The 22,465-nt window shown below is 33.1% G+C and overlaps 1 protein-coding gene across 1 annotated transcript; it reads left to right on the forward strand.

Annotated features, from left to right (window-relative positions):
• Window positions 1–356: 356 nt before the first annotated feature.
• LOC133180117 (uncharacterized) lies at window positions 357–16,910 on the forward strand. Its single transcript, XM_061314696.1, has 5 exons — window positions 357–529; window positions 14,490–14,671; window positions 14,857–14,965; window positions 15,222–15,368; window positions 16,288–16,910. Exons 2-5 carry the CDS (start codon window positions 14,492–14,494, stop codon window positions 16,632–16,634), a joined length of 783 nt encoding a protein of 260 aa, XP_061170680.1. The 5' UTR covers window positions 357–529; window positions 14,490–14,491; the 3' UTR covers window positions 16,635–16,910.
• Window positions 16,911–22,465: the final 5,555 nt, after the last annotated feature.

Below are 22,465 nucleotides of genomic sequence, written 5' to 3' on the forward strand. Positions count from 1 at the left end.
ATATATATTTTTTATTAAAACTATTTGTTTTTTCTATGTAGGAGGGACTAAATATTTACATACAGCAATTTGTTTTTGTTCATTGAAGAAAAATGTTTGAAGTAAGTGTATTTTTGAGAATATCATTCAAATTGATAATTTTGGTGCTAGACGAAGCTTAATTTCCAAAATTACATCGTGACAATAGATCACAATTTTGACCAAATTCTGCCCAAAAAGCTCTTATTATTTCAAAATTCTAAAATTATGACATTGAAACTATAAAAAGCTCATGGAAATGAGCAGTGGATAATAACGTTGGTCGAAAATAAACCAATTAATTAAAATTTTCTGACAGTATATATTTGACCGTTGAAACGGGCTGCTGCTTTGTTGCCCGGGGCATACTGAATATATTACACAGTGTGTGCACATGCACGTGCTTCTTCAGTGCTGGCTGGTCAATTAATTAACTCCTGGAACTTTCAAAATCCTATCAGGGCGTACAGAAATCGGAATATTTTACTTTTCTCTAACAGCTTTTTAATAGGTAGGTTTTAGTTATGATATTTGTTTGCTCCTATTTATTAGTAATTGAACTAAAAGATACCAACTTTAAATGATTTTGAATGATTTTTAATTTACTGCTTAAACTGTTTGTATAGAACTTAATTAAATCAGATGCTGTTTTTATAATATTTCTTACTCTTACCCACCTGCTAGTCCGCAATATTTTTAGTTGTATTCTTTCTTACCTGTGTTTTTGAATTAGGAGTAAACTGAAACACGGCTAAAATGTTATTTAAAAATTTATTTTTTATTTATTTTAAATTATATAGTGCACGTCTACTGAATTAGAATTAATGTTCTGAAATAAATCGATATTTTAATCAAAAGTTAATCTTCTATATACTGAAGTAATGAATATTTTTGTAATGGTGTCGATTTGTATATATACGAATGTGCTCTCTGTACCTGTCAGAAAAAAAACCCCGGTAAATTTATTACCAGGCATCACATGTAGCTACTTTTGATCTCACTACATTTTACATTCAGGCCTCAGAAACCTCAGTTTGATATAACTTTCTTAATGCAGAAAATACACCTTGTATGCTTTTTCTGTGCTATTTTATCTTATGCATGAAATAAACACAATTTAAAAAAATAAATTTCCCTCTCATATTTTTCTGGTAAGATCAAGTCATAAATTATGTGGCTAGTCTAAATTACTTGGTTCCTTTGCCATGTCGGTACAATTTTGAAGAAGCACGAACTAGCCTCTCATCAAATTTGCATTTACTGCTGTACCTGTGATAAATACATATCTTGTATGAAAAATGCATTTTAAGAACTAAAATTAACAGTTTTTAATATTCATCTGTTCGCATTCGTATTTTTTGCACATTGTCACTTATTTTTAGAAGAATGAATATTGATTGCACCAAGGCTGTATATATTATAAAGTTCTTTTTTGACAGTTGGATTTCTCTTTGCCGTTGTGCCTTTCCAAGCTCTGAAGGTCAAAGTGTACCTGTAAAATCAAACCTAAACGCCCTAATGGTCTATTTATCACTCTTTAAGTTGAAAGAGGAAAGATCTTCCATCATTTTCACCAGAGACAAACTTAGTACGATATTGTGCTCATTTCCCCCACAACTGTTAAATTGTTGCATAATTTAGTTTGCAATTTCTACGCTGACAGTGTCATTTGTTAAAAATGCACTCATGAAATTTAAATTAAAGTACATTGTCCCGACTCCACCTCCTGACAAATGAACAATAAAACCTCTTTTGTTTTTTGGAGAGTGATTGTTGTTTACAGAGGTCCTAAACACTGTCCTTATTTCTGAAAAAAACTCGCTATTTTTCATGTGGAAACACCTCTTTTATCTCTCGGAATCATATTTGTCAAAACTCTTGACACAGACGTTTTGTAGACATTCGGTTTATCCTACTTGCATAAGGTAAAGAATTCATTTCACTTGGAATTTATGGTAACGAAATCAATTGTCAGTTATTTAAATGATAATTAAGAGTATATCTTTTAAAAAGAAATACGCCTTAATAAGATTTTATAATTCAACAGATAGCACACAAAAATTAGATCTGATCATGAATTTCCCTGTTTCTGACCCTACGTAATAAATAATTCGCCTCAGAATGGTAAACCGTGATCTGTTGATAGATTTTCAAAAATTAAATAAACTACTTAAGCTATTGGTACATTGCATTTCCTTGAAAGATTTCCATTCATATGTGATAAACATTTAGGGAGAAATTCAAAGGCGGTAAAAGAATTATACTAGTCACTAAATAAACTGTATCAATTTTCTGAAAGCAAGGTCGTGTCACAATGGTGCAGGTCTCCATCGGTGATGTAAAATTGTTACTTTAAAGTATGACCATACCATAGTAGTAGCAGGCTCTAATGAAGATACTAGAAACCTTGCTGACCACACATTTTTAGACTCTACTGAAAACTTAAGACTTATTGTTCTTAAAAATGTCTCTAAAAGTTCTCTACGAAATATTCACAGTGATTTAATAAATAATGAAAACGCTGAACTATCAACTGGTCCAGAAATATCATACATAAACAGATAAATGTAGGTATACATTGGATAAGGTGTAGGTTTCACTTGATTAAAAACAAAACACAAAACAAATGCAACTTTTATTAATTATTCGTCAAATACACACTACATACCGTAGTTTTTGATGTCCTAATTTTTAGATGAATGACCTTGAATGTGATAATTTTGCTGCAATTTAAAAACGACATTCATGCTTTACTTATTAAATACATTAATTTCATACTTGTGAAAAAAAAACTTCATGAATTCGAATATCAATGAAAGTTGTAGGTTTAAGTACTGTTAATCATTGAGTACTTTATGTACATGTAATTAAAATATTTTGCGGGACAAGTATGCTAGTCACCTTTATCATAAGTATTTTATAGAGACTTAATTCACGGAAATGAAGTCCTCGAATTTAATGTGCCTAACGTTACTCTTGAAAAAATTGTTTAAGCATGTTGATGTACTTTAGAATTACAATGCATTTTTAATTTATTGTATACAAAACAACATAAGTAATGTAACGTGTTCTCCATTTTTTTTTCGCTTTAGGCTCAATATGTGACCAGTGAATAGTGCCGAAGTCGTAGAATTTGCATACTTTTGAATTTCAATGCATTCTTGATTATGCAAATTTAACCCCTTTGTTGTCTATTTGAAGGTTTGAGGCGAGAAAAACTGTAGATCAAAGAATTTTTACTAAGTTTTACCACACATGATGTTTACAAGGAATATATGAAATTAAACAATTTAACTAAGACGTTGCGCACGGTGTTGGTACACATTTACGTTACGTCAAAATAACGTTATTGAAGTCATAACGTTGTTACAACGTTTTAAACTTAATTGCATGTTTAAGTTGTTTAATGTAAATTCTATTTATTTATTTTTTAAAAACTAAATAAAATAACAGAGCACAAACTTTTCAATTTTTGAATCTTCGTTGAAAATATTAAGATGTACACTAAAAATCTTATAATCTTATAAAATCTAATAAATTGTCAGATTTTTATTATGAAATTGTCACAGGCATACATATCCCCATTCATATCCTTGATTCCTCTTTCTATTTCTTTTTTCTCACTTTGTACGCTCTGTCTTGCAAAGAGAAAACACATCAAGTAGCTTTCTCTTTCAACCGTTTCTCCTTCATTTTTTTTCCATTAGGTCATTTCAAGTTTTCTATTTCTATCAAACCCCGCATGCGCCTTGGTTTCTGACAACCAAGATCAGAGAAAAGCACAGAAAATCGGTTAATGCGCGGTTCCAGGAAATTTTGCGAGGGGGGGGGGGGGTCCAAACAATTAAAAAATGTGACTCTCGAAGTTTTTGACAAGCAAAAAATATTATAACTGAAAATCCTAGGGGGGAGGGGGTCCGGAACCCCCTTCCCGACCTCCCCCGCCTGCCTTTTTTATTGAAACCTTTTGAATTCTGTCATATTCTTTCTATATTTTTCTAATATGTTTAATCAGATAATGTACCTAGCATTTACAACCTTGATTTTGCGAAGGAATATATTTTTCTACGATAGAGAAAATGTGCCTTTATTATGAAATCAAAACATTTGAATGATGTAATTTTTATGACAACCGCTGTACAAAGTAGGATTTTCCCCATAACCAGCCCCCTACCCCCCACCCCAGAATCTATATACTCGGGAATCTTACACTAGAGCTAATTTTCCCCTCTTTCTCTCTCAGAGTAGGTTTTCCCTTGTTTTATCAATGCTTAAATCATATCGACATTGCTAAAGTTTATATGAAAGTCAACTGATTTTTTAATAGAATTATGAGTGTTTTCGCTCAAAAATTTTTCAGAGGATCATGATCAGAGGATATGTTGACTTATATGGCCGATATTGGTTTCAGTCTTTAGAAAAAGCTTATCGATATCCGTTCCGGTCCCTGACTTTAGGCCACATGCGTGTAGTTTCTTGTTTCTCATGTATCGTTTTAGTTCTAGTCAACTGTCTTCATATGACCCTACATCGGTATTTACAGAAACATCCTTTATAAGAGGGTCCTTACTTGATGCCTGGGTAATGGCAACGGGACATAAAACCTTAACTGACCTTACCACATTCTTTTCTAATCTGTAAACCTTCCCCCTGCATTTTTGACATAACATGTCGCCAATGCCCACAATTTTCCCGAGGAATGAACTGCATCTACTCTGCATGGCGCAGTATCTCTCCCAATGGCACAACAGTACTATTATACCCAGAGATGTTCTTGAAAGACAAACACAGCAATTTTTGCTCGGCATGATTTTTTTTTTTCGTAACACCTGCAGTATCGAGTAACACAAAGTGAATGATTCGTGTCCTTGAACAAAGTGTGCTTACACTGAGGTATAGTTCCGGTTGATTGCGTTTAGTTAAAGAGAATTTATGATCTGCATTTCCATAAATGTCTTTTATATCAACAGCAAACTAAAATGAAAAAGCCTGTATGAAAAATTAAATTCGTGTTTATACAGGTGAAAAATTTGAAAAAATAAAAGTGTTCCAACAGGTGGATTCGAACCAGGACGCTAAAATTGTCCATGGTGAGAGACTACGATCTGTCTCTCTGAGCTATACTGACTATGTGAACATGCGTCTGACATAAATATAATCCAGTATGATAGAAATAGGTTTTCGCACTTTTTTTACGAATTTCGACCCTAGGGCAGGGGTGCCCCTAAAAAATCTTGTTTTAAATAATTTTTTCAGATCAAAATCTATCAAAATTTCATAATTTAAATTAGGAGTAGGCCTGCCCTGAAGGACTTCTATTCCAAAATTTACGCAAAAATTAGTGCTTTATCGGATAATATACTGTCTTGACCAACTTTGGAGGTTAATTTCAAAGTTGCAAATAAAAAAAAAAATTAGGTTCAAAATGCAAATTTGAAAAATTAGACAAATATACGATAGAAAACAACAAAAGAACATTGATTTTTAAATGTGACTTTTTCAGGAAATTGTTCTCTCCTATATATAGGTCAAATCTTTTGTTATACCGAAAACATCCTTTAGTATGAAATTTTAGTAGTTAAAAAAATACAATACAAGAAGCACTGCTCTTGCAAGCCGTAGGATAGGTATGACCCCTCGACCACAGAGGTGTAATACACAGAGGTGTTTTAAACCCCAGAAACTGGGCGAGACACTTAATCAATATTTTGCACATGTATTTTTATGAAATATAACTGGAGAAAAAAATCCATTAAAAATAAAATTCCTCGTTTTTTTTCTTAAATTAAATGTTGACACAACTAGACTTTTTTTATTACAATTTTTGTGAAGTTCATTAAGATTGTCTACTGCGAGAGCACCTGTGAAAGAAATACAGAAAGTACATATGTAACCATATGTCGTCCCCTCCCCCTCATATATAAGTACTGGCATGATATTTTATAGCAGAAGGGGTAAATTGGCTCTTGAGGGAATCGCACTTTATAACTGTTACACAGAGTAGGGATTTCCCCGGAAAATTGAATGTGGTGTGGGATTTCTGATGAAGGGGAAATTATACTCAAGAGCCAGTTTTCCGAAAAAGACTTTAGAGGGGGAAAGACCGGTATAAAGTTCTTGTTTTAATTTTGGGCTTTTGTACTGATATGTTTTTGTGAATCGGTAGATAGGTTCTAGAATTATAGGAGGTCGCTAAACTGAAAAAAAAATTAAATGGCCTTATACTGAATTAAACTTTTCTTGGTTTTTTTTCCCTTCAGCCCAAGTAGTTAAGCTCTCTTTATAAATGGGGGGGGGTGTACTGAAATGCAAAAAAGAAGGGATGGGGACGTTTCGCTATTAAAAACCCTACTAAATTGAAAAAAAAAAACTAGCCAGAAAAAATAAAATTCAGAAACCCTTTTACTTTTTCATGGAGGGGGGGGGGGCTCTCATTCTCATTTTAGCAAAGAGAAAGAGAGAACAATAACGTGATATGTTTAGATATTGCTGCAGCAAAATAAAAAGGGGGTATCGGCCTTTGAATGAAAATTTTCAGAATATTTAAAACAAAAGATTGTTCTAAAATAATTGGAGAAGGACCTTTTACCCTACTTGGTACTCCGGACCTGCAGAAAATTGGGAAAAAAAAGAGCACGGCGATACAATTTGACGCTCCCGACGTCATTCGTATATATATGTAGTGTGTAAAATGACGTTTTTCGTACCTGTGACAAAATGGCTACATCTATATTAATGCTTGCGTTTATTTCATGTAGATGATAACCGTAAAAATTATTTTATTATCTAATACAGTATGAAATGTTCTTTCAAGATACAGTAATGATTGGTATATATATATGACATTAATTTATGTATATTTGATATGTAACTGAGACATATTAAGTAATAGTACAGCGACTAGTACGTGCATAACAAAATGGCTACACTTAACAAAGCCTTACTAATATTAACGTATCAGCAGTTATATAACATGTATCAACATAACTAATTTTAGAAACATATGTACTTAAAGATAATTCATCCAAATTTATCTTTGTTTGGCATTTATGTCTCGTACACATCGCCATGCGGGCTAATGTCAACTTTAGGAAACGATTTTTTCCTGTTGGACATATTATTTACGCACTGTAGATACAGCCCAAACTCGTGAAATTGAGAAAATGATGCTGAAAATTCAACAATATCACAAAGAATGCATACATATTATTGTATTTCCTAAATTTTATTTAATTTAGAGGATTGGAAGTGGATCTTTTTATATCTTGTAGTTGCGCGAACAATAATTTATGTAACGTTGGACACGGGAATTTCGCCATAATAACCAATAACGAATAAAGCCATATCATAGCTAAGATATTTTTATATTATTAAAAAGAGAATTTTTAGAATAATTTATTACCTTGGATAAAATAATTAATTTCATTTTTAATTTCTAGTAACTTTATCATCTTGAAAACGCCAGTTTCTTTACGACATCTACAGAGTCAGATTTTATAGTACCAACACCGTGCGCAACGTCTAAACAGTCGGTTAAATATTAAATCAATCCAAAAAGAATTATAAATCTTCCCTCTATTTAGTCAATTCTTACATTAAGAATTTTACATAATGATCTGAGGTACATGATCCTCTTTGAGGTGTGTCTAAGATCGATAATATATCCTAATCACCTGCATAAGGAGTTTATATCTCTCAGTTGATTTGATACGCAAGAACATGTTCTACGTACGAACAATTTCTAAAACGAGGCAAATTATTGACAAACAAATTGATGAAACAAGGATAACACAATCAAGTTCTATGGTCGATACATGACCTTGTCAGTAAATACAATCTAACATTAAGTTGAATGCTGACTGATGTTTTTCATACTAATTGTTCTGTCTATGGGTTTTTGTTTGCCCAATCCTGACAAGGAGCACAAGGCGGGTGCGACCGGTCGACAGGGGATGGTTACTCCTCCATGGTATCTGATCGTACCTCTGATGTTTTTAAGAGGTCCGTGTTTGCTCTGCTTCCGATTTGTATTGCTGCAATAGACTTTGAGCTTGAACACTGTTCGTTATCTCCATATTTCATCAGCCCACGATTTTCTGAGATTTTTCTACATGTTTGCTCTGAAATCCTACATGAAAGAATGATACTTCTGACAATACGTGTACATCTTTTGAGGTTTTTGACACATATTTGTAATCTTTTAAATATTGTTGTGGTATGCATGCATAAAGGTCATGATATGGAAAATGTGCTAGATTTTTAAAGGTATAGTCTTGGTGAACACAAATCAATCAATGCAACTAGTATGCTGTATTAAGAAGTGTTTCATATACCTTTGTTTTATGTTAAATTATTTAGAATGTTTAAATCTTGATTCAAGATTTTGAATACAAACAATTGCTTACTTCATTAAATGCATTTGTTTATGATAAACGTAAAAATGAACAATTTAAAGGGCAGAACTGGGCAAAGTATATCAAAGACAGTTTGAATATGTAAGGCATTAGATATATTTGGAATGACCAAACTATTTAAACTCAAGAGAGTGTTTACCTATAATAATAAAACAAAGAATTAGGGATTATTGCGTACAATCTCTTTTTTTAAGTAACATGGATATCGAACTTAAATGTTATTTTTATAGACATCTGGATGATAATGCAATGAAACAAATAAGATAAAATACGATTGTCTTCACATTTAATTTATCCCAAAGAATTAAAGACGTTGTAAAACCTGTAGAGAAGCTGAAGACGAATACCATTTGTACTTACATGTATCTGCCCACCTCTAAACCGATTATAGGCAAAAAACTAATTTAAAGATATTTGAAGAAACCCTCCATGTATAAATGTATTCTATTATTAAGCATCAATAACTTAAGAGAGTCATGTAACCACATAAAAATATATGTAAATCACTTTAACTCCGTAAACACTTGTATGCAAAAAACATGATGTTATTCTCCAACTCTGTATTATGTACTTTATATGTAAATACTAGTACATGTAATGCACAATTTTCAACGGATTCACTATGTGTAAACTGAACCTTAATGTGCGATGTATAATGTGCTTCTGGTAAATTACATGCCATAAGATTGTATAACTTTAGCAATAAATTGAATTTGAATTAAATATAGATATGCTACTTGTTTTAAATTGAAGATAATGCACATTCTTAGACTCCTCTAACAGAATTAGTAGCCGCATAATAAGATACATCAACATCTTGTTACCACTTGTTACTGTCCATGATGTATGGGGATAATTAGTTAGAAGAATTAGTTAACCACATTCATTAGTATTAATAAATTCTGTATTATTTTATTCTGTGGCCTTTGCAATGAATTTTTGGGACCGTTTATAAATTTATAATACACTAAAACAGTCTTTTTTGCACTTTATCAGGAAAAATCCAGTACTCATTTACACATGGCACATATCAAATTTTAATTTAGAATCCTTATATATCATAATACTGGTAGATATTGGAAATCAAAAGGTTAAAGAAAAGTTCTCCATAATGCTGACGTATACAATATAATAACTATTATAATTACTTATATTATCTATGCACTGTTAGTTATTCTCATTTTGAATAGAATATTGAATTAAAAGAATTTTTGTAGACAATAAGAGATACTATTTATTTTTCATGTGAATGGAATTTTGGGGTACATGAAATGTATGGAGATAATGAACAGTATTCAACTTCAAAGGTCCATTAAACAATACAAATTTTGGAGCAGAGCAAACACGGACCTCTAAAATTTCAGAGGTGGGATCAGGTGCCATGGAGGAGTGAGCACCCCTTGCCGACCGGTCACACCCGCACATATAATGCACGTTTTGAGCAAGGAGTATCATTAAGAATGCTATTTTTATCCAACTTATTCCTAAGTATAAATTAAGTGGGTTATTGATAATAGAACAGATTTTAACTCACTTGAGAAGTTAAATGTGATGCTCTAAGTATTAATGTTGAATACATATTTAATAGTGTAATTATCGTCAGCTGTATGTACATCATTGTATAAAATTTAGTAACCTATTGGTCACTACGCGAGATTATTGATTTTCCCATGATAAGGCAGGATAAAACTTGCATATATGAAAAGGTAAAAAAAATACTGTAAGCATCGAGTTTCATTCTGAGAGGGACAGATTCCGACTTGTTGACCATGAAACCAACGTTTGGCAGCTTCGTGGTTGTAATGAAATGGCAACAAAATGCATGGAGATAGCTTTTCTTAAATTAGATTAACCAATCCATACACAGATACAACTCAATATGACATCATATCAAATCAAGCATAATATTGTAAAGTGTCATTAAATTTTTATTCAGCCTAAGCTGAATGACACTTTTGACCTTGATATCAAAAGAATTGAAGTAGGATTTCAAAGTAACTGATCATTACTTTGCATGTAATTGTTCATTCTTTTTATTCAGCTTGTAAGAATTTATGCGTATTTCCTCATTGCGGTTAGATGATAAAAGAGGTTGTGAATGCACATAAGTGTGGCATAAAGACTGTGGTGCTCCACACAGAAAATTCTGACTTTAATTTTTGAATGTAAAATAAATCATACTTAGCTTTTTTGTAGTACATGTGATATTTTTAATTCTTAATACAATTCTTCTCCTATATGGCCTTAGGACCATGATTTTCATTTTTTAGTCTATCGAACATGGAATTATTCCGTTCCTTAATTGTATACCTAACAGTTTTTAATCTTAAAGAGTCGCATTCCACTACCGCCTTTCTTTTTTATGCCCCTGTAATCAAAGATATAATTTATAGCATATGGTTTTTGTAGTGTCCATCCGTCTGTCTGTCTGTCTTCTATCTATCTGTTTGTTTTTTGTTCGCAAAAACTTTAACCATGATGGCCATAACTTTTGATTGGTTGGAGCTATGGCCTTCATATTTCACATGTGTATTCACCGGTCATGGGAGCCTAGGGATAGGGCGTTCGCTTCGTGATCGAGAGGCCCGGGTTTGATTCTCGTTCGCCGCGCCGCGTCAAACCTACGACGTAAACATAGGTAGTGACTGTTCCTTCGCCAAGCGCCAGGCATTAGAAGTGAAAGTTACGGGTCTTTCGGATATGATCTTAAAAACGTAGGTCCCGTGTCACGGATGGCGTTGGCACGATAAAGAACCCTCACTGCTCAATGGCCCTGAGTGCCGAGTATAGGTCTAAATTTGAAGCCCTTCACCGGCATACGGTGACGACTCTATATGACTGAAAAATTCTCAAATGGGACGTTAAACAATATACAATCAATCACATGTGTATTCCTTGTGACAAGACCTTTCTTTAGGTACCAACATATTTGACCTCTTGACTGTGGAGTTTGACCCACTTTTGCAAAATGTTAACACACTTAACTTGGCCATAACTTTTGAATGGTTAGTGCTAGGACGTTCATTCTTCACATGTGCTTTCCTTGTGTCAAGACCTTTCCTTGGTACAGATATTTTTGACCTCTTGACCTTGGAGTTAGACCCACTTACAAAAACTTGAACCTTGTCCATAATTTTTGAACGGTTGGTACAAGGGATTTCATATTTCTTCTTATATGTATTCATTGTGATAAGGCCTTTACAAGGGTACCAACAAACTTGACCTTTGAGTTTAACCTACTTTTGAAAAACTTTAACCTTGGCCTTAAATTTTGAACGCTTGAATTTATACTAAGGCCTTCATATTTTATAGATTTATTCCTTGTGACAAGACCTTCCCTTGGGTACCAACACTTTTGACCTTGACCTTGGAGTTTGGCCTACTTTGAAAAACTTCAATCTTGTCAATAACTTTTGAACAGTTGGTTCTTGGACTTTTATATGTCACTTGTGTCTTCCTTGTTACAAGATTTTCCATTGTGTACCATCAATGTTAATTTGTTTACCCTGACCTTGGGGGTTTGACTTGCATTTGAGAAACTTAAACCTTCGCCATGAGCTGTCATATGGGGGCATCAGTTTTTTAACAAACACATCTTGTTTCTCTTCTCGGTGTAATTGAGGTTTTGATGATACTAAATGGAACATTTTGATTTGATAAATTAGACTGTGTGTTAAATCTTTAACATCACATAACTTTATGCGAAAATGTACCTCCATGAAACAATTAGTCGGAAGGTCATCATGCCAAATACAAAGGTCAAGGAACTTCATGTAATATTTTCAAAAAACTGACCATAATCCTCGGAAGATTTACGCTCGACATGATCCATGAAGTTCTTGTCATGTTTATTAATAAATGAGATAAGGAATCTGTATAAAAACGACAAATATGATGTAGGTTTATGGTTATATTCGTTTGAAGATAAAGGTCACATTCATTTGATTTGCAATTCACTTGCAGCATCCGTTTGTCGATGTAAAAAATATAACTTACAGTCATAAAAAATTATTTGATAATTTAAGTTGCCCAAGATTAATATATTTGTGATCAATGGCAACACAGAGGCAAATTTTAGAGTTCGATAAGTTTCAAAACGTTACTTGTAACTGCTTCTTTTAAACAAATCGTGTTGACAACTTCTTTAAAACATTCTTCACATGTATGCCCGCCACTTTTAAATAAAGAAGACGTATTTTTACAAAAAGGATTTTTTTCTCACAAAGTTAAACAATGGTCAACTTATCAAATAATTTCTCATGCAAATATTATTTTTCAAAAAGAGAAACAAATGCTGCAAGTAAATTGCAGATCAAATGAACGTGATTTTCAGCGTTGAAACTATACAAAGTCTCAATGGATATATAATATGCATTGTATTCATTAATAGAGGCGGGCCTCGATCATTTGAGCGTAAATCTATCCTAGGTTTGTGGTCATGCATTTTTCTGAAAATACTTTTTGCCTTCCATATCCTCAGAATGAAAATTTTAAACATATTGTTTCCCGCAGCTTCGTAATTTTTCAGCCAGAATACAAAGCTAAAAATGAATGTAGTTGTAAGTATGTCATTTATTAATGACACAAAGGTAAGACATGAAATTTGGAGATCCTATGTTTCTCTACAATTTGTATATACACCTGGATTTGGATCTCCCAAAACTTAAAGGTACATCATGATACTGTTGTAATCAAAAATACAATTTTATCAAACACTTATGGTGAAAAATAAGGTGCACGTGGCAACAAACAATAGGCCATTATATCAAGCAATTATGTTGAAAAATAAGGTGGTAACAAACAAAAGGCCAACAAACAGAATAATAAGATTATGTAAATTTACTACCAATGGGACGGTTGAACGGGGTGGTGGTGGGTATGTTTTCCTTTACAAATTACAGTGTGCACAGACACTTGCAGCTTAAGCATATAACATTAATACTGATCACGTGATCGCATTGTAACTATTAGCTAAACACCGTAAGATCCCTAAAATCCGAGACAATTTATTACATAACATGCAAGTAGTTTACGAAGCCTAAGTTAACACATTACATAATATACAGATAGGTAAATTCTTAATACAAAAGTCAAAGATACATATGAATGCATAAAACATAATTTCCAATTTATTTCCAATAATATTGCATGATTTTTTTTTAATATAATATATTTTAATAACATAATTTATAATTTACTATGCATTTTAGTACAAGTTTTATAGCATTATAATCAGAATAGCAAAAAAAAAAAAAAAAAAAAGGAAAAAAAAAATTGTAAGTTCTTTTTCATAACAGTTAGTGTCGGCTGTGATATTACAATGACAAACGAGGGAAATTGTGAAGTTTTTATTTAAATATGGTTCGTTTGCGACAAGACCTATTATTCTTTCTTTCTTTCTGACAGTGCAAAACGCCCAGTGGTTTCCATTTTTTCTTTGCTCTTACATTAGAGCAATTTTTTGCTTTATCTAAAGAGTTACATTTGAAAATAAGTTTTTTTCAATCTTCATTATTCTTTTCTTCTTTGACCTTCGTTGTATCGCTGATTGAAAGGTCGAGTTGTTCTTTTCATCTTGTATACTAATTACGCCCTATGAAGCTTTTTTTCGCGCTTAAACAGTAAGGTGCATAAGTAACTCCCACGTTCTATGAAACTGATTTTAAGAATAAAACTATCTACGGAATTAAACACGACACGGAAGAATGCTCAAGAAAAGGAAATAGTTCACTAAAAGACTTCAAAAACTGACAGCAATTAGTTTCCTTCATATTCAAATTGCAAACTGTAATCATGCGAAGTTTAATTATTCAAAGCATATCAAGGTATTATTATAAGTAAATATATGTTCACGAAATACTTGAGGGTTTTTTTTTCAATAAGTCTATCTGGTGATACATCATAGTGAATATTTTCCTCTCATTTTTATGTGTTTCTTGGAAATGCGCTGTGATTGAAAAAAAGAAGTCCGAACTCTTTTTTATCATTATTTTCGTTACAAAATTGTGGAACTAGCATGACAATACATTTCATTTTGCCTTTTTATTTACTTTACAGTCATGAAGGGTGTATATGGTGCATTAGTGTTATGTCTTTTCCTCTCATTGGTGGCCGTCGGTTTACAAATTGCTGCCAGTGTCACAAAAGGTTGGAAGATCATCGAGGGTGAACATTTAGTCCAAAGGTCACCTTGGGTTACACCGGCCATGTTTAAAATGGACGAAAATGAGAATAAACATGTGAGTTTTCATATTTTATGATAGAAATAAAGTGTATGTATGTCATTATGGACATGTGACATCGCAATACATGTATACACGATGGAATTGCAAGTCATGAATATTTCATTTTTTATCAAAGACGGCGAGAATGTATATTCCATTGTAGAAGTAGATTAATTGATAGAAGCTTTGAAATGTTTCAGGCCGCCATACATATAGGTGTCTGGGGACTCACAATCTGTGTTAGTGGGCGATGTATTGACATTGAGGACTATAGGCCCGACCCTAGCAAACTAATTAAATATTTTGAAGGTAAAAAAGACCTCCTTTATCAGTATTAATCATCAAACTAAAGTATGCGTTTACATTTAGTCTGTACAAGTATAAATCATTGATGCTTTTTTTGGCGATCATATTTTGCAACGGAACGAATTTCAGAAAAAGACTACATGGACCAAATAAACACATAAATAAATAAATCTTTAAATAATTTGAGTTAACTTTTTTAGCCATAATGATTTAAAATAATTTGCATATCATAAGAGCATTTTTTGTCTTGCCTCTACAGGAACACCTAGGGAGATACAGGCATTATCCGTCTTCGGATGTATGATGGCTGGAGTTGCCGCTCTTTGCTTCTGGCCTTTCTTCCAGACTCTGGACCAAAAGAGAAATTGTTACGGGATTTATGTCTCAACTCTTCTCTTTATGTCAGGTGAGGAAGGAAATATAGGTATAAAAAAGTAAAAAAAAAAAAAAAAAGAACTCTTACAACATCGATACTTAAGTTTTCATATTTACACCATTATAAATATGATATTTCACACATTTAATTTACAATTTCATTTTTAGAAAACAGTGACAAAACAATCATACATTTTAAAGATCATACAGAATCTTCACAACCCTTTTTACTATACATGTTAGTGTTCAAATATTTAGGGGACATTGGCTAGCTTATCCACTGACTGTGAATGGGATAGCGCTTTTATCAAACCGGCGACAGGAAATTTCTCTTGGTGGTATTTTGAATGTTGTGTACAGACAATTAGATAGTGTACTATGGATATTTTATCAATGTACAAGCTCTTCCGATCTAGAAACAGTTAAGCTATGAAGTGAAAAGCTCTAGTCAACTTCAGACATCGCATGAAATCGTGATATGGTCTACTTTAGGAATTCAACAGAACATAATCTTGTAGATAGAGTAAACGTTTAGTCTATTTTTTGTACAATCACTATTTGAGGAGTAGCACTTTGAAATCATTTGACAGATTTCTCAGTAAGTTGGTAGCTCCATTGAAATTCAACATCAATATACACACTTGTATATGTTGATTTATACTTGTGTCCTTGTGTCAAATTTTACTGCATTCGATAGATCTGTCAAAAAAGATATATTCTAAAATATCGTTTTGGACAGACATCTAGACATCTATGCATACAGACAACTACATGTACCTCTTTACTCTATGCTTTTCTAGCCTTTGACCTGTAACCCGACTTGAAAAGCTACAACATGCATAGTAACAGATCTTTTAGTTATAAACCTCTGCTTCTTCTCTTTTAATAAATCAAGCGATTCGAAAACTTATAGGCAATCATTTGTACTAAAAACCTTTTTGCTTTTGTAGGATTATCTTGTTTGGCCTTAGCTTACATAATGTATCAGACTGTTGAAACCATAGAAGATCTTTACATAGACCGAAAACAGAAGATTAAAACGCCATTTCCGTATTCTTTTGTCTTGCTCCTCATTGGGTTTATTGCTTCTTTCGCTGGATGCTTGACATCAGCGATCGCAGTTTGTAAACTGAGTCAGGACATAGAACATGAGGAAAAATTGAGGATTGAGCGAGAAAGAAAAATGGACAAAGATGACATCTTTGCACAGCACCATATCATTTCGAAATCAAAGACACAAAGACCCGCCATATCAATGAAAAACCAAGAGCAAGTGGTTTATTCCATTCATTTATAAACAGATTCGGCTATATACTAAATATTTACTAGGATTTTATAATTTTTCAATTCAATATTTCAATTTCTGAGTAATATTAGAAGATCATGAACATTTCGTCTCTTATCTGTAGTATTTTCGCTGTCATGATGACAATGGTCTTCAAAGACTTACTGCTTTTCAATGATCCGAAGCTACTTTATGTGTACATTATTTAGCAAGTCTTGTTTATTAATTGTCTTGTCTTTGTTATGACATTTTTTGCACGATATATATACCAGTATTTGATCTTATTAATGTTTTTGTAGAAATTGAAGGAGAATTGCATAAAACTTAGTACTTTACATTTTCCTGCTTACTAAGTATTAGTGACTATCACATAGAAACCCCATAGACGGAAGAATTTTTATTTGACCATTGTGTTGGTACAACATTAATATTCAAGATAAACCAAAACTGTTATTATTCGTGTTCATTTTGAAAACTGTTTAGATTTTTCTTGTCTGGCTTTGCATGCCAAAAAAAAAGGGAATATCAAATTTTAATATATATATATATATATATATATATATATATATATATATATATATATATATATATATATATATATATATATATATATATATACACTTATCTCATCATGTACATGGAACTTTGCATGTTATATTTTCAATTTTTTTGTACATATCTTGTGTCCATATATGCGGTTTAATGACAATGTTATTAGATTATTCCAATTCAATGTTGACGTAAGAGATAATTAGAAGTTCTGTTATACAGAATGTATAGTTGACTAGTACAGCACCTTTGTCTATGTAGTAAAATAAATATTTTTTAGCACTCTGTAAATGTCGACTATGTCATTTTGATGATGTGTTTTATTAGTTTTTTCTTGATTTTTTGGTTAGTGTTTACTGTAATAAAATAATTGGGGAAAATTACTTAGTTTTCTTTGTAGCAATAAGAAGAAATAAACACTCTCATTAAACTGCTGATTTCGTGCGAAACACAGTCATTATAAAAATATCCCCACTTGTTGACAATTTTAATTTGACATTTGCTCTTTTTTTTATTTTTAAAAAAAAGTACACGATGCCATAGGGTTAATACCATTGACTTTAAAAGTCCTAAATTGGCACTTGTTCAGGGTCTTGGCATAGTCTTCAGTTATTACCAACCTTCATATTTAACAGGATATCCTTAATCCTGCCTTTAACAATTATGACCCAGTTAAATGTTTCTTTTATAGACATTCCTTGTGCCACATATTTTTTCTGGATCGATAGCATCACAAAAAGGAAAAGGAATAATACTAATACTTGTGTACATTTTATTTACATGTAATATTAGACCAATAGCATAACAATTTCGTATAATTTTTCTGGCACGTTAAATAAATAAACATTTGCAAACAGAGAGTGTGAGATTACAGTGATTTAAAAATCAGACTTTAAAATTATATTGATTCAGAAATTGTTCTTAAAATAAACTTGTTATCTTAAGGGGACGACAGTTTCATTCTGAAAGGGGGAGGGGCTGGCAAAAGTTTTCGACTTAGATTAATATACCCGCCCCCTCCGCTTGAAAAGCGGGAGGACGGGTGTATAGCTATGGGTGTACGTCCGTCTGTCCGCTATGCTTTGGGGTATACATCTCTTATCCGCCACTCTTCTTGTACCACTGAATAAAATTCAATGAGAATTTCACAGAATCTTTGTTACGTACATACTGTGCACCTTCTATTTTACTTTCTGATCTCGGGTTTCCAATAGCAAAACATCGACACGGCCATTCTTTCTAAATACTTTCCCAGAATTTTACATAGTGCCATTGTGTACCTCCGATTTCCTTTTAGATAGGACACATATTTCGGGTCTTCCATAGCAAAAAACAGACTTCGCCATTATAAAAAATATGGGAGGTGGAGGTATATTTTTGAGCTCAGTGCTCACAGTACCTATAGTTTATTTTCGTGCCAGTCAAGGACAAATTATTTGAAGGACAGAATATTTATTGATTTTTCTTCTTCACTGAAAAAAGTATGACAAGCAAGCCAAAAAAAAAAGGTATAATGTCTAAACTCCAAAAGCTTATTTCGTCTGTGTGGTGGTGGTGGTGGTGGTGGTGGTGGGGGGGGGGGGTTATATGTAGTGTGTTGTTTAACGTCCCTCTCGAGAATTTCTCACTCATGGAGACGCCATTGCTGTGTTGGAGGGCTACAATTTTGGACCTTTACTCGGCACTCAGGGCCATAAGTAGTAAGGGAACTTTTTCCTACCAGCACCTACTGCGACAAGTGACCTCGGTTCATCCGAAGGACCGGTCTCCACGTCCCATAGTGGGATAATTAAGAACCCGCGATGTAAGGATCAACTCCACACTCCCGAGACTCTAGAGCAAACGCTCTAACCACTGCGCTACGCGGGCGATGGGTAACAGTTGAGGACAGATTTATTTTCAACATTTTCGAGGAGAGATTATTATTTGCTACTGTAATTAGTTAATAGTGAAAAATAGCAAAATGTCAGAAATCTTTACAAAACCAACGGTGAGAAAAGACAAAGCTCATGTACAGGTCTGTTCAAATCATAGTCCCCGGTAGGATTTGGGTTAAAATGGAGGGGCTTTTATATTAAAAAGAATACATGAGAAAACTCTTCTCAAAACCAAGAAGATGGCAATAAGTCTTATTAATATGCATGTATCCCAATATTGTGCAGATGTAAGTTTTATTCAAATCATGGTCCACAGGGCTATATAGGGACCACAGACGGGGACCATATTTGTACCTAAGAATGTATCAATAAAATCTTTAAAACAACGTAGATAAAGTCATACTAATATACACGCATCTGCATTAAATGTAGTCCTGAGACTAGTGTGAAAGTACAGCACACACAGTTAGGGAACGACCATTTGATTCTGAAGGGAGGGAGGCTGGCAAATTTTTCGAGTCAGATTATTTACATGTATTTTTATTCCAGTCAAGGACAGATTATTTATTTTCAAGATTATCAAGCACAGATTATGTATTTTCATTTCACAATAGGGAAAAAGAGAAAACCGCCAAATTCCAAACCTCTATTTTATGGGGGAGGGGGATAGTAGCATTGGACAGGGACAGATTATTTATTTTCTTGTCAAATGAGGACAGATTATTTATTTTCAACATTTTCAAGGGCTGATAGCTATTTGATCCCCTCCTTCCATCTTTCAGAATCATCGTGAATCATGATCGTCCTTTTAGTGATATTAACATGCGGCTTTAATATAATAGTGTAAGTTATACTAGTACTTCTTACATGTTTATATGCGTTTTAAAATTTCAAAAAAATATAGGCATGTTTCAAGTAACAGTAATTAATGGTATAGCTTATAAAGAAAATGAGCGAACAAGGCGAGCGCCATGCCTATAGTGTGACAAACATGAAGATAGAAAATTAAATCTCAATAACAACAAAATTTTCTTTGATATTTCATCTAAAATTAAAGTATACTTTATGTCAAATCTCCACAATGTGCAAAAATCTCACATAGATTTAAATCATTTGCCTAACAAATAGCATATACACACTTAAAAGGGCAAAAAGGATAATTTTCTTATAACACAATTTTTCGATATGAGTGGGTCTTCGCTCCATATTTTTGAAAGTTTATCCTCAAAGTTTGCATAAAAATATACATTTTTGGTTAACAAAAAAATGGAACAAAGACCCACTATACCTTTAAAATACACTTTTATGACACAACATTCGCATCTTTCCAAGTATTACTTGAAGTCCATTTAATATTAAAAACATGATTTAAGGACATTGGCAAGGTTCCTGGTTATTGTATAGAATTTTTCTAGAACTTTTGAGTAGGTTTAAATGCACTAAACATGCTATATTCTGGATCGTTATACCTACCAATCCAACATTCTTTTTTAGATTTTGTCATATTAGTGTTTTTACAATTCTTAATGCATTTCCTATGTAAAATGTTGATAAAAGGGACCTACAAAATTTTTCACCATAATATTTCTTCAAAACTCTTTTATTTCATACAGTTTTTGTATTATATACATTATTGTATCTTCATTTCCTATGACTTCTAAATATTTTGGCTGAAAATGTATATATAGAAACAAGACATGGATATACCGGCACCGATCATCATTTTTGAGCTGCGTCCCTTAACAGCTAAAATTGGTCAAGAGACTGGTTGATTGTTTTTATCATGTAATTGACTGAATTGATTGAAACACATTGTCATAAAAATATTGGCATGGATTTATTTTTAACTTTATTCGTAATTACTAAATGCTGATTCCCTCACACGACCTAAGAACTGTTCTCAGTCGGCATGGTCGACCTACCTTTCAGTATATGTGACATCCAGCATACTGAGCATAACAATGGTAAATGACGACCTGTTGGCTCTTTGTCTGTGAATACAATGTACAACAAAACCATTACCACTTTTCTTTCTTGCTGTATAGATGATTCTACCCGTCGAAGGAAGTGCACGTGCTTTTGTTTACCTCTGTAACATACGCTTTATTAGTTTTCACCGCTTAGAGAATTCTACACGGGAGATCACTCTCAATCACTATTTTATAAGGAAAAAAAAACCATGTATTAAACCTTTTTTCTCCGGAAAACCCTGACTTGCCAATGTCCTTAAATGCCACCATTCAGCAGGAGCTGTGTAGCGTAGTGGTTAGAGTGTTAGTCTCATAGGAAAACAATACTCAGGATTTTTATTGCTAGGGTTCGAACGCACATTATGTTTTTAATAACAGAATGACTTTTGCGGAAAAAATTTTCCTCAGAAAAGTTTTATCATAATTTCATAAATTTCAATAATTAGAATTTTACTCTAAATACTTAATTCACAAACTGATCATGATTTTAACACATCTGAAGCTATAAGCATTTAGCGCGCCTTGTTCACCCATCTCTTTTGGATCCACCCTGTACAACCCTTTTAGGTTTCGAAGTCGACACTCCATATACTCCTACAGTGGATGGAAACAATAAGCAAACCACCAGTTGTTAAGATGGAGCAGCATGGTGCTAGTGATACTAAAAAGGAATCAAAATTGGTAGTAAATATTTTTTTTCCCAAAGATATCCTTCTTTTCTGGAAGCGCCAACACAGACAATGTACGAAGATGAATGCCTACGTTGGGAATCTTATAAGCCCGAGGTTGATACATTACGCTACAAGATAACCACTGAGGGGAGAAGAAATGAAATCGAGACAATATGCAACTTGGCCTTGGTGCTTCTATCAGTACAGTTATTTAACTGCAGAACTGTAGCGTTATGAATTTATATTTTAGTCTCTGACGATAATGGTACAGATCCCTTGATGCAAGTATGGTGCAATGTACGGCACAAGATTTTCTGCGGTTTGGGATCTATTTCTCTACTTTCCAGCATTAGACAATCAACTACCTTTCATTCCCTAATTCTATATATATTCTTTTACCAACTTGTATAATTATGTACCTCCTAACCCTTTACAATCGTCTCTACAGACCAATAAACTCTCTTAATTTGAATTTTTTTATCGGATGGCAGAAAATTCAAAATGAGAGAGTTTATTGGTCTGTAGAGACGACTATAAAGGATTAGTAGGTAGTAAAGCAAGCAAAAAGGATTGTAGGCCAAATGGAAACAGAAGAAATGTTGCAGACCATATTTGTCAAAGGACATTTCTAGTCATTTTATGACCAATGTCATACCTTTAACACTAGAGATCAGCGGTTTGGAACGTAGAACTAGAACATCAGCCACCCGTAAAAACAAGAAGCTAGCTACTGCAGAGTCACCTTGCTGATTCATCAACAAAGAGGTTTGAATCAC

Source organism: Saccostrea echinata, unplaced genomic scaffold (assembly GCF_033153115.1).
Source record: "Saccostrea echinata isolate AGI-Se365-2 ecotype Australia unplaced genomic scaffold, CSIRO_AGI_Sech_v1 ptg000001l, whole genome shotgun sequence".
NCBI lineage: Eukaryota > Metazoa > Mollusca > Bivalvia > Ostreida > Ostreidae > Saccostrea > Saccostrea echinata.

Excerpts from the sequence above, each read along its gene's own strand:
- LOC133180117 (XM_061314696.1), top strand. The coding sequence starts at position 14,492 with ATGAAGGGTGTATATGGTGCATTAGTGTTATGTCTTTTCCTCTCATTG. Across the intron at positions 14,672-14,856 it reads ACGAAAATGAGAATAAACAT|GCCGCCATACATATAGGTGT; the intron begins GTGAGTTTTCAT and ends GAAATGTTTCAG. Across the intron at positions 15,369-16,287 it reads AACTCTTCTCTTTATGTCAG|GATTATCTTGTTTGGCCTTA; the intron begins GTGAGGAAGGAA and ends TTGCTTTTGTAG.